This window comes from Berghia stephanieae, chromosome 4 (assembly GCF_034508935.2).
Source record: "Berghia stephanieae isolate SIO BIC M18660-M18661 chromosome 4, UCSD_Bste_1.3, whole genome shotgun sequence".
Taxonomy (NCBI): Eukaryota; Metazoa; Mollusca; class Gastropoda; order Nudibranchia; family Aeolidiidae; genus Berghia; species Berghia stephanieae.
In genome coordinates, this window is record NC_088363.1 from 33,498,159 (window position 1) to 33,511,293 (window position 13,135).

Here is a 13,135-nt window from a genome sequence, read left to right on the forward strand (position 1 = left end):
GTCTCTAAAAGATGATGGATTTGAGGCATTAAAGGGTGTACTTTCCGCTTACGTCCAACTTGAACGCTGCAACCAAACCACTTTACGTGGATTCGAACTAAGCCTGCCCATAACCAGTTAACTGTCGTATGCTGGAAAGATACATACGTATATAAGAATTTGGCCAGAAAACTCGTCCTTCAAATATCGATCTCTCATATTGACAAAAACACTCAAACCGCTTTTGTCAAGATGAGGTTCATTTAAATTAATCGATATTTTTGAAGGACGGGTTTTCTGGCTAAATGTGTAAATAGGAGTTTTTCCAAAGTACGGCAGTTAACTGGTTAACTCTCTCAATCCAAGAGATTTTTACTACTTTTCAAAATAGGAAAAAATGTATTAAAATGAGCATGTACCTAGTTAGTTATATTCAACTACCATTAACATGTAAAAACTAAAAACATTAGCTTTGATACTACGCCTATAATTTGTCTCAGAAAAATATAATAAGTAGGAATGGGTAAAAGTAACCGCGGGTATACTACGGATATGGTCGGTGTTAGAGTTGAGCGAATTAAGAGTGAGAATTGAAAATGTAGCCCTCTACCAATTCAGATACCAGGCCGCCTAATTCGGGGAGGAGAGGGTGCATAATTTATGACTATTTCTTTATCTATTTGTTGTACAACTAAAGATCTCCCCACATCGAACCGGCACATTCAGTGAACAGGATTGGCGACCCCCGTAGCACGGTGTTGTGTGTGTACGTACAATGTTATCAGTGGTATTAGTTTCGTAAAATGACCTATTATATACCATTGGCGATTGAGGTATTCCAAAAGGTCAAAGTTTACTCTATACTTTCTGAAATATATGTCGCGGGTGCCTTATTTAATCAAAGATCTCAACAATTGTGTATCAAAGGGTCACCAGGCAAAGAAGAGAGGCAAATACATTTTTTAAACAAAACATCCCTTTATTTTACACCAGTGCCTGCTTCCTGGTTTGGCACTTTGATATCATATGTATATAATCTATTATTCTCACCTCATTTGATTTCCTCTCCTACAACGCCGTTTCCTCCATCCGCTGGTATATAGACGGATTCTTCAGGGAGGTATGCTGTTATGTTGTGTCAGTGTCAGGGAGGAGTGTGTTGTGTTCAGTTGACGCTGATTATTGTTTTGTGTGTTTCAGGATGTCGGTTTGTTGCGCATGTATGTGTGTGTGTGTGTTTATGTGTGTGTCTGAGGTGTGGTGTTGGGAATGGGGTTGTTTGAGGTTTATAGCTGTGTCATTGAGTTCTGTAATGGGTTGTGGAAAGTAAGAATTTCCTCCTGTGTGGACATGTATTGAAAAGTTTTCTTTCTGTTTAGTGAGGCGTGTTGGGCTTTTTTTTTTATCATTTGAAATTTCTCTTCTAGACATAAGTTGCATTTTTTTGTGTGTGTTTACTGAGTAACTCTTTGATTTTGAGACAATGTCTCATGTGATGTTGTATCGGGTGATAGAGTCCTTTAATTTCCAGATGTGTTCGCTCAATGTAGTTGATGTTCTTTTTTTTTTTTGTCGTGTATGAAGGTTGAGGTGTGTTGATTGTACCGTTTTGAAATGGCCCTCTGTGAGTCCGATGTAGTTTTGATGTGTTGGTGTGAGTTACGTTTGCATGTTTACAATACATAAGTCGAGGTCCTTTTCTTTGCGGGGGGGGGGGGGGGGGGGGGGCAAAGTCCGTATTCCTGCAGTTGCATTGTTTTTTTACAACAATGTAACTCATACGCAAGCAATTTTGAAGCAAATTTTAACAAAAACGTATCAGTTCTGTTAAAAGTGTGCTAACTACAGGACAAAACCCCATCTAAGAATACAATACGAACACCTCAAGGACCATAATATAAAACTAAAAAGTTTAAAGCAATCCATGAATCGGAGGGTTTAACTGTTATTTCCTAAGAGACCACGAGTCATGAATTCAAGACCATTTTTCTTTCTACACTACGGACAAATGTTTTTATGTTTTTAAGGGTATTACGGCGTTTGTAACACATTTAGGTCCCATCAGCGCCAGTAAAAAGGAAGTAAATTGGATAGTGAAAAGATTCTAGAAGTACAATAAAAAGGACTTGAGGGAAAAAAAAGTAAGACAAAGGGGAGTGGTTCAAACAGGGAACAGATGTAGATTCCAAGAGCACACCATCAATGTACTTTGAGATCACCTAAATGTCTCAATTATAGGGGGATAGAAAACACGGCAGTTGACCTCATGTCCACCTTGGGAGGTTTGTTTGTTTGTTGCTTAGGTCTCTTCCAACACAATTGAGGTTATATGAGAGACCGCTGAAACAAAAAAAACAAGCAATCTAACAAAAATAGTACAAATATAAATCAAAATCATAACCTAAAGATATCATAAGCTAAATTATAAATAACCAAGAACAAACAGGCGGAAGATTTACAGAAAAAAAATATCCCCTGTCAAAAATACAATCACAAACCAAAGAAGCAGGATAGGCTAGTAAAGAGAAGAAGAAACGACATCACTATCGGATCGTACACCCATGCGAACATCATAGGTATATGATTCAAGGGTGAACCTTGGGAGGTCAAAAGACCCCATCCAGATAGGATTATAGAGATATAATGATGGATATAGTAGATGATAGAATAAAATATATTTAAAAATACATAAATAAATAAATGCAATATTGTATTGATAGAAAATGATTTTTTTATTCAACCCGTAATATCAGACTTTCAGATTTAACTTCCTTCAGTCTAACACGAGATCTGAACATGACGTCCAAATCAACAAGGACAACAGTCTCCAATGCTGAATGGATCAATTGTTTTCCACCAAAATATAGAGTAATGTTAAATGTTGATGCTCGAAGCTCGAAAAAATAAATAACAATGTGAAATTGAATGTAAGCTTCAAATTAATATAGGAAAACAGACAAAATGGACGTTTCGGGTTTCCCTTTTATCAACAAAACAGGATGAATGAAACACTACAAAGAGATAATGTGGTGGTGGCGTTGTAATAACAACGGCACTAGCACATTATCTCAATCGTCTGTAGTGTTTCATTCATCCTATTTTGTTGATAAAGGAACTTGAAACGTCCATTTTGTCTGTTTTCTTATAGTAATTTGAAGCTTACATTCAATTTCACATTATTATTTATCAAAATATACAGGACGACATTAACCAGTTAACTGATGTACTCTGGAAAAACTCTAGTTTAAAAATTTGGCCAGAAAACTCGTCAATCTATTTAAATGACCCTCATCTTGACAAAAACTCTCAAACCTGGGACTTCGCAAAGTCCTTAACAAAATCCTAGGTTTGAGAGTTTTTGTCAAGATGAGTGTCGTTTAAATCGATTGATATTTGAAAGAACAGTTTTCTGGCTAAATTTTTAAATACAAGTTTTTCCATAGTACCCCAGTTGACTGGTGTTTAAAAAATGCAAAAAGGTTGATAACAGGATCTAAACAAAAGTTTGTCTCAAAGATAGGGATGCCCCTTGGGCTGTGACAAAAAGCCTGAAAATTCCTCGTCTGTGTAGCATATCGCTGTAACCATAATAATGGTTTAAACTTGGAATGGAATGAAAAATGGAATGAAATAATACAAACTTCTAAAACACAAAATTATTATGAATACCAAGTTGTTCTCTACACTTTTAACTCTCTTGGGTTCATATGAATGGAAAATTGAATATATTTGTTCAATTTTCAACTATGGTGAACTCGAGAGATTTATCTAAATTATTTTTTCACTAGCTCTTTCTTTGTCTTATTTTCTTTTTTTAAAAATATATTTGCCAAATTTTCATATTTTCTATTTTTTTGAGCCGGAAATTTTTGTATGTCAAAGGTCTGAAGAAAATAATGGAGAATCCGAACATTCAAAATAGCTGGAAAAAAAAGGGGCATCCCTGCAAGATGCATCTATAAGAAAGAAGAAAAAAACCCAACTTCTATTGCGCAATTCCAAAATGTAAATAATGCACAATGTATTGAAAATGCTCCGAGTTTGATTATTCTATCATGATTAAAGCTCCATCTCAGAAGTTATTGGTTTTATAAGTTATGAAGAGATACCCTCAGGAAAATGTAGATGAGTTAGTTTGGTTGTTTTTGTTTTTAATGGTTTTAAGGCGATTATAACACATTAACCCTCTCCTTATCAACCATAGGGAAATCATCACATTCATTAAGATGCTACCTACAGTTTTCTCATTCTGATTTCTCTTGTACATCACGAAATGTAAAGGAATGCTTTGATTACAGCTATAAATACTAAACACTGTGTTGTAGAGCTCATTTTGCTGAACAACATTCTGTATAGAATGTACTTGTTATTTTTTGTTTGAGTAAGAAAAGTCTATTTCTATGGTGGGTGGGTGTGAATTTTCAGGGGAAATTCTAAAAATGGCCGGTAAGGAGATTGTTTTGTTTGTTTTTTAAGGGTTTTACAGCGCTTGCAACACATTAAGGTCATATCAGCGCCAGTAAAAAGGAAGAAAATGGGTTAGAAAAAATTTCTAGAATTACAATTAAAACACCCAAGAAAAGGTAAGACAAAGGGGAATTGGTTCAAATAGGAAACAGATGTAGATTCCAAGAGCATACTTTCAAAGTACTTAGTTTAAGATCACCTAAGTCTCATCCAGACACAAGCACAGGTCTCCACTAAGAGGAATACACTCAAATGTTTACAAATCCTATATAATACGTAAATAAAATACAATACAATGCATAACAGAGAGATGATTTACAAGGAACAAAATATCATCTCCCAAAAATAACTATACATTTGACTGTTTCCCTCCCAGCCAGGGTATCTGGTCAGTGCCAGGACAAAACCAAGTAATCTCATTCCAAGACAAAGACAGAAAGCATGTTGCAAAGAAGATAAAGGGGTATAGAAGACAGAGTAAGTGCCTCCCTGCCCACTATGGGACGTCAGGAACCCCACCCAGGCTGGTAAGGAGAGAGTTAAGGTCATATCAGCGCCAGTAAAAAGGAAGAAAATGGGATAGTAAAAAGTTTTAGAATTACAATTAAAGCACCCAAGAAATGGTAAGACAAAGGGGAACTGGTTCAAATAGGAAACAGATGTATATTCCAAGAGCACACTATCAAAGTAGTTAGTTTGAGATCACCTAAAAGTCTCATCAGCCACGAGCACATGATCCCACTAAGAGGAATACACTCAAATGCTTACATTATAAATTCAAAACAACAAATATAATAATACAGATTTACAAAGAAAAAAATATTATCTCCCAAAACAAAAACTATACATTTGATTGTTTCCCTCCCAGCCAAGGACTGCGGCCAGGGCCAGGACAAAACCAAGTAATCTGCTTCCAAGACCAAGACAGAAGGCAAATTGGAAAACAGCTATAGAGGGAAAGAAGACACAGTAAGTGCCTTCTTGCCAACTATGGGAGGTGAGGAACACCACTCAGGAAATAGACTATGTTTAGGTGGAAAAAAATTAATAAAAACAAAGAGATAAAAAACATTGTAGTAATTTTTATCAAATACCTAGTTATTTCTAATAGAAAACTGTTCCAAGTATAATTGACGAATGAAAGGTTATTCGTTTGATCCAGTTATGCACGCACACAAACTCATATACACATAAACCAAATGCCAATTTTTTTAAAAGCAATGCGCCATACAAAATAAAATATCAAAATTGACAAAGACAATGTTATAAATAAAAGTATTTGGTCAGTTTAAGAAGAATATAATATAATACAATTTGATTCCATATCCGATTTCGCCTTTATTTTTTTTAACATTTAAAGATTCAAATGCGATATATAATTTTGTTATGATTATTTGCGTCATTATCATTATATTATTTCACATGCTGAGTTATTATCATTAAATAAATCTCAATTTTTTTATAGCTTTTTTCTATTTTTACATACCATAATTGGGATGACTGAGACCAGCCCCCAATTGTGAGCTTGGCTTTAAAAACTTGAGCTTTTATATAGCGCAATATCCACTAAACCTGCTCAAAGCGCTTTACAAGGGGTCCCTGACCAACAGCAACACGTAACATGCAGAACGAGACATGGCACCTGTTAGGCGATATTAAAATTTTTCGGAGTTCGATCACCCGCCGCTACACTGTGTGGCCTTGAGCAAGTCACCTCGCCATAGCTCAATTTGCTGCGCTGCACTTTGGCTGATGCCTGGGTTATTCCAGTCTTCTCTTGGAATAGCCCCTAGAGACAAATTTCCCCTATGGGATGAATAAAGGGATTTTTATTTATCATTTATTATTTTTAATCTTTCAATTTGGTAGGCACATTTGGGGGTCGGTCTTAGTCACACCCCATTCTACAGTAAATAGATAAATTATATACATGAATTATGAGTATACTTACTGCGACAGGCAAAATAATGAAACTGAAAGTAGACAGCGAGACATAGTACTGAACATAAAAAAAAGAATACAACAGCTTCTCTGCAGAACAAAATGCAAGATGGAATTCGTCGCATCTCTCTTGGATTTGATGTTGCCAATTACCATTTAATAGTGATTTTTACCAATGGCCAAAGGAGGGTTTGAGTCGAAACATTATTTAAAATTTAGTAGTTTTATGAACCCGAGTAATTCTTCTTTTTATAGAACAGAATGAAACACAAGAAGCAAATATCTGTATCTTTCTTGCTAGGGCCTCGATAGGGTGATTAACAATTTAAAATTTAAGATTGCTTAGTCTTTTAATCATTGACTGAAGATGGGTGAGCCGAAGCCAAATTCACAATTTTGTTTCTCTTGAATCTGAAGTATTCAATTTTGTTTCATACATGCACAGTCTACAGCTTTAGTAACTAAGTATTTATCTTAAGTATGTTTGTTTTTGTTTTTAAAGGTTTTACGGTTCTTTCGACACTTTTAGGTCATTTCACCGCCAATAAAAAGGAAGAAAATGAGATAGTAAAAAATTCTAGATTTACAATTGAAAGCACACAAGAAAAGTAAGACAAAGGAGAGTGATTCAAATAAAGAACAGATAAGATTCCAAGAGCACACCATCAGTGTACTTAGTCTGAGATCACCTAAAAGTCTCATCTAGACATAGAACAAGATCCCACTAAGAGGAAAACACTCAAATGTTTACAAATCATATGTTCAAAATAAAATTTATAACAGTACATATCAGAGAGGTGATTTACAAGGGAAAAATATCATGTCCCAAAACCAAAACTATATATTTAATGGTTTCCCCCTCAGCAGCCATGAACTCCGGTAAGTTCCAGGACAAAACCAAGTAATCCCAGTCCAAGACAAAGACAGAAAGCAACCCAGAAAACAGATATAGGGGAATAGAAGACACTGCAAGTGACCTCCGGCCTGCCTGGGGAGGCCAAAAGATCCTATCCCATAGAAATACATTATATACAAATATTGCCAATGTAAAATGCATAGAGCACATAGAGCATATAGGGGGATAGAAGACACAGCAAGTGACCTCCTGCCTGCCATGGGAGGCCAAAAGATTCTATCCATCTATCTCAAGTAAACAGCAGGAGTCTTCAATGTTTGTGTTTCATGTTGTGGAAGAACCAATCCAGCTTGGTGGTCCATGAGTCACCGTAGGCGCTCTGGAACTGGTTCTGGAAATATTCCACCACTTTCTCCTCGTCCTTGTCCACAGCCAGACTTTTCCGAATGTATCCGATGTCATCCAAGGACTGTAACTCTGGAATACCGCACTGGAGCATCAGAGTGAATAGAGTGATGAACAGGTTGGCATGTTTTCGTAGGATCAGGTATGCCTCGCAGCACAGTTCTTGGAATCTGAAGGAGGACAATAATACAAGAGTTAAATCGGTTAACTCACTCAATCCTAAAGATTTCTGCTACTTTTCAAAATTGGAGAAAATGTATTAAAAATGAGCATGTACATAGATAGTTTTATTCAACTATCATTATCATTCAAGAACTAAAAACATTAACTTTGATACTACGCCTATAATTTGTCTCATAAAAATGTAATAAATAGGCATGGGGTAAAAGTAACCCGAGTAAACTACGGATGGAGTCGGTGTTAGGGTTGAGTGAGTTAATGATTATACTAGTTACCGAACATGATATTTGTAGTTGAGCGGTATAACACTCAGCTTGAGACCAGTGTTGTGTATCAGTGAATTTAGAGTCATAGCCTTTTATTACAGAAAAGAAATACACAAATATTGCCAATGTTAAACGCATAGAGCATGACATCATCATGATTATGTGCTATAGAAATGCTATTTATTATTATTATTATTATTATTATAATAATAATAATAATAAATTATTATTATTATTATTATTATTATTATTATATATTATTATTATTATTATTATTATTATTATTACTATTATTATTATAATTATTATTATTATTGCAATAACATTTTTGTGTAGATGGAAATCATAATATAGCTTAAATAGGAAAAGTAGTGAAGAGTTCATTCTTGTCTTGGGCATTCCACTCCGATATGTAACAAGTAAAATTAATACTTTTATCAGTGGACTTTATTTAATGATAATCGGTAACTAAAGTCAATTAGGAGGTCCCGATAGTTCAGTTGGTAGAGCACTCGCTTCATGCGCAAAGGGACAGAGATTGACCCCCCTGTCCACCCAGCAGTGATTGGGTAGCTGGGTGTTAGATATGGCGGAAAGTGCTTTGTGATAGATTAGTGTCCTATCCAAAGGGTAACAAACACTTGCTATTGTACGTTTCACGCTATAGAAACAGACTATACTCTGGTTCTATGGGCCACATGGCTCTGAAGGAAAAGTCAATTAGCTATTAACAAAGGGGAACAACTCTTTCCTGAGAGAAGCTCATCAATATAAGTCCATATTAACCAGTAGAACCTAGGCTCAAGCCCTGTTGAGGGCAAGAGAATGTTGAATCCTTAAATAAGGCTCTTTACTGATTTCTGGTTGCTTAGAATAAAGCAGAGGAGCAGACACTGATGCAAGATAAAGACAGGGTTGCTGATTCAGGAAGAAAAATTTACTGAACTTTCATCCAAACACACTGACCGGGTATCTGAGAACTGAACTTCAGTAAAAGGACATTTTCGCTAAGGACATTTTCGCTACTTACTTTTTTTTGCTACTCGACAGGTAATTGGAAACGAAGTGACTATTCTCACACCCCCCCCCCCCCCCCAGATGCTAGTCTTCATAATAGTACACCCCCCGGATGCTAGTCTTCATAATAGTAGTCCACAATTGTTGTATGTTTAATCCAAAGGTTGTAATGCAGTAATTTGTTAAGTTTCTTGTCACAAGTTGCACAATTTAAAAAAAAAAAATCAATCAAATCCAAATCGCAAAAGGCCGGCGACGTTTTTTTTTCGGTAATCCAATCGGCCGGGGGGGGGTGAGAATAGAGGCAGCCAATTGGAAAATATACTGAGGTTTTCTTTTTTATAACATACTGAATTCCATAAATAATACGGAAAATCATCAAACTAGTAAAGATATCAAAAGGACCAGTACAGAATCTCCACCACAAGAGAGATGACCTCGAATGGTTTCTAATACAGTCGTAATAAATTAATATCAGGTAAAAACATATTATTATAAATCACAAAATATATTGTATTTTGTCATTAACACATTTCACCAATGAAAGCTATATTATGCCTTAACTTCTTTCAATTACAAAATACTAATATCTTTTCAGGCTGAAACTTACAAAAATGACTTTTCATCACAGATTTAGTTAAGGTGAGAGAAGATCCTATCAGTAACACACTCCCCCCCAAAAAAAACCAAACAAACCAACAACCAGAGACCTATTTGTCATACTGTAAAAACAGGCTTCTCTAAACTTACTGCTTGAATCCCGGGTGTTTAGCTGGCTTGTCTGCCCCTTTGGCGATGACTTTCCGGAAATCTTCTGTCAAAACAAACGGAACTCTCTCCCTGTTGATGCCAAATTTCTTCTTCTTGTGATCCAGGAAATGCCCAAAGTCGATATGAAATACCTGTTTGATGAAGATTTGTAATTATCATTTCAATTTCATACACCTCGTTCATCCCGACATAATACCGCTAATACAGCAGGTGCAAAAGAGCCTTGAACTCAACGCCAAGTGCATTTTAACCCCCCCCCCCCCCCCCCCCCCCAAAAAAAAACAAAAAACTTTAGCTTTTATATAGCGCAATATCCACTAAATATGCCCCTGAACGCTTTACAAGGGGTCCCTAGCCAACAGCAACACTTAACATGTAGGATGAGACACGACGCGTGTTCCGCTGTATTACAATTGTCTTTTAACTGTTAAAAGCCAGGTACTCATTTTAAACCTGAGCGCGGTGAGAGAATGTGAGTAAAGAGCCTTTTCCAAGGACTCAACTATGCACTGCTCGAGACTCAAACCCAGAACCTTCCGATCCAAAGCCGAGTGTTATACCACTAGATCACAAAGCCACACGAATAAAAGGGCCTAAAAAATCTTATAATACAAATAGAAAACAAACTTTGTTTTGTCTTGTTTGTATTTGTATAAGCCCTTTTATAACTTTGTTTTATCTTCAGGGTTGCCAACTCAGGAGGCAAAAATTTACGGAACTTTTATGTAAACACATAGACCGACCCCAATAATAGTGTTTAACTCCAGTAAAAAGACATTATTTACTTTCTTTTTCTTCAGTATAGCAGGTGATTGGAAAATATACTGAATTCCATAAATATACGGAAAATTGGCAACCTTATATCTTTATTGTCAATGACAAGTCATAAAAAAAAATAATTTTAAAAAAATTATAAAATTGAGCTATGATATAGCGCAATATCCACTAAACGTGCTCAAAGCACTATACAATGGGTCCCTGGTCAACAGCAACACTTAACATGTACTCATTTTACACCTGAGTACAATGAGATAATGTGAGTAAAGAGTCTTTTCCAAGGACTTAACTATGCGCTGAGCGAGGCTCGAACCCATGACCTTCCGATCCAAAAGCGAGTGTCATACGACAAGATCACATAGCTGCACGAGGCCATACACATACCTGTCCCTCTGCCGTTACCATAATGTTCTCAGGGTGTCGATCTCCAATCCCCAGGACAAAGGTGGCTACACAGTATCCAGCGCAGGATCTTTTGAACATCTCAATGGCTTGTTCATATCTGGCCCAGACAAGGAAGACAAATGAGAACACATCAATAATTTGGTTAGTTTAAAGAATGAGTGAGCTATCCTACATTACAATAAGTGATGGAAAAATTTAATCAAACCCTGTTTTTTACTGTGTTTAAAGATCATTTTTTTGTTTGTTTGTTGCTTTAGGTCTCTTCCAACACAATTGAGGTTATATGAGAGACTGCTGAAACAAAAAAACAAGCAATCTAACAAAAATAGTACAAATGTAAATCAAAATCATAACCTAAAGATATCATAAGCTAAATTATAAATAACCAAGAACAAACAGGCAGAAGATTTACAGAAAAAAAAATATCCCCTGTCAAAAATACAATCACAAACCAAAGAAGCAGGATAGGCTAGTAAAGAGAAGAAGAAACGACATCACTATCGGATCGTACACCCATGCGAACATCATAGGTATATGATTCAAGGGCGATGCTCCCATCCAACCACCCATTCATTTTTCATTTTTATTTATTTATTTTTTTTTTTTAAGAATAAGAGGGTTACGTTTGTTTGATTTTTAAGGGTTTTACGGTGCTTGTAACACATTTAGGTTATTTCAGCACCAGTAAAAATTGAAGAAAATGGAATAATGAAAAGATTCTAGGATTACACTATAAGCACCAAAGAAAAAGTAAGACAAAGAGTAATAGTTCAAATAGGGAACAGGTGTAGATTCCCAAGAGCATACCATCAACGTCCTTATTAAGGGAAGATTCCTGTTTAATAAAAAACATGTGGTCTAAATAGCTTATCAATATAATATCTTCTCGTGTAACAAAGTCAAGCAAAGTTGACCATGGTTAATGACAAAAGAATGGCTGACAATGACTGTAAAACTTTGACTACTGCATTTTGGGACATTTGCGACACATTTCACCACTGGTGTGAATGAGTACTTGACTAAAGGGAATAAAGGCACATTGTAATAATGCTAGTGTAAAAATTATGTTGGTGACTTGTACTGAGAAAAAGGAAATTTTGCTTAAATGTGACTGCTGGGGAAATAAATGAAGCACTGTGAAGTATATTGAGCATTGTAACTCCAGAAATTCTAAACCATGAAACTTTTTTTTTTAAACAAAAACAAAACAACTTATGGTGTTTTGCTAAAGCTATTGGTTATAAAACTAAATTTTATCTGTGTAAGTGCCAGATCTGAGGTTCGATCCCAAGTTGAAGGAGGCAGATTATTTGCGATGATTTCCATTTTCTTTGATATTTTCTATCTAAAGATCTGAACAAGTGTGTATGAAAGGTGCCAGACAAAGCAAGAAAGAAAAATAGAAGAAAAAATCATTCTACCTCGACTGGGGACGAACCTCAGACTTTCTGATTACCGGTCGGACGCATTACAATTATATCACAGAGGCTCCCGATTGTTGAGTTTCGATCCCAAGTCAAGGTAGACTGATTTTTTGGGATAGGTTTTTTCTTGTATTTTTCTTTACTGCTTTATGTGGCACCTTTCCTACACACGTTTGTACTCAATTCACAAACCTTTCAGGATTTTTCTCTTTGATCCATTTATGGAGCTGAGATGAATCAATCTGAATAGACGCCAGGGCTCCACCCTGAGACTGGATGGCCGTGATGGTTTTGGCATTGTTGACAATTTCTATCAGGCCAACATCTTTCCCAGTTGACAAGCAGCCATAGGGAATCATCCTTATGTTTCAAAAAAAAAATTAATAAATTAAAAGTTTTTAAGATAATAAAATCACATTACTTGAAAACAAGCATATGTAGAGAGAATGTGTGAGTAAATCCTAGGATTACATGACACAAGTCTTGAGATAATACTTGCAAAACAAAAATTCACTCAAAACTAACACCATCTCTGTATGCACAAACCTTCATTCGATACTTAAATTATTGATATGAACTTTTCCATTAAATGATCTAACAAGTCGATACTTAAATTATTGATATGAACTTTTCCATTTAAATGATCA

General features: G+C 35.7%; 1 protein-coding gene across 3 annotated transcripts in view; it reads right to left on the reverse strand.

The window, feature by feature from the left end:
- Window positions 1-5,523: 5,523 nt before the first annotated feature.
- The window catches only part of LOC144970455 (phosphatidylinositol 4,5-bisphosphate 3-kinase catalytic subunit alpha isoform-like), a 35,742-nt gene continuing 28,130 nt past the window's right edge, over window positions 5,524-13,135 (reverse strand). For all 3 annotated transcript variants that reach the window (XM_078910119.1, XM_078910121.1, XM_078910120.1), the window contains exons 20-23: window positions 12,681-12,848; window positions 11,044-11,161; window positions 9,862-10,013; window positions 5,524-7,818 (exon numbers count right to left, since the gene is read on the reverse strand). In XM_078910119.1, coding sequence (XP_078766245.1) covers window positions 7,554-7,818; window positions 9,862-10,013; window positions 11,044-11,161; window positions 12,681-12,848 — 703 coding nt within the window. In that variant the 3' untranslated portion in view covers window positions 5,524-7,553. The remainder of the gene's footprint in view (window positions 7,819-9,861; window positions 10,014-11,043; window positions 11,162-12,680; window positions 12,849-13,135) is intronic.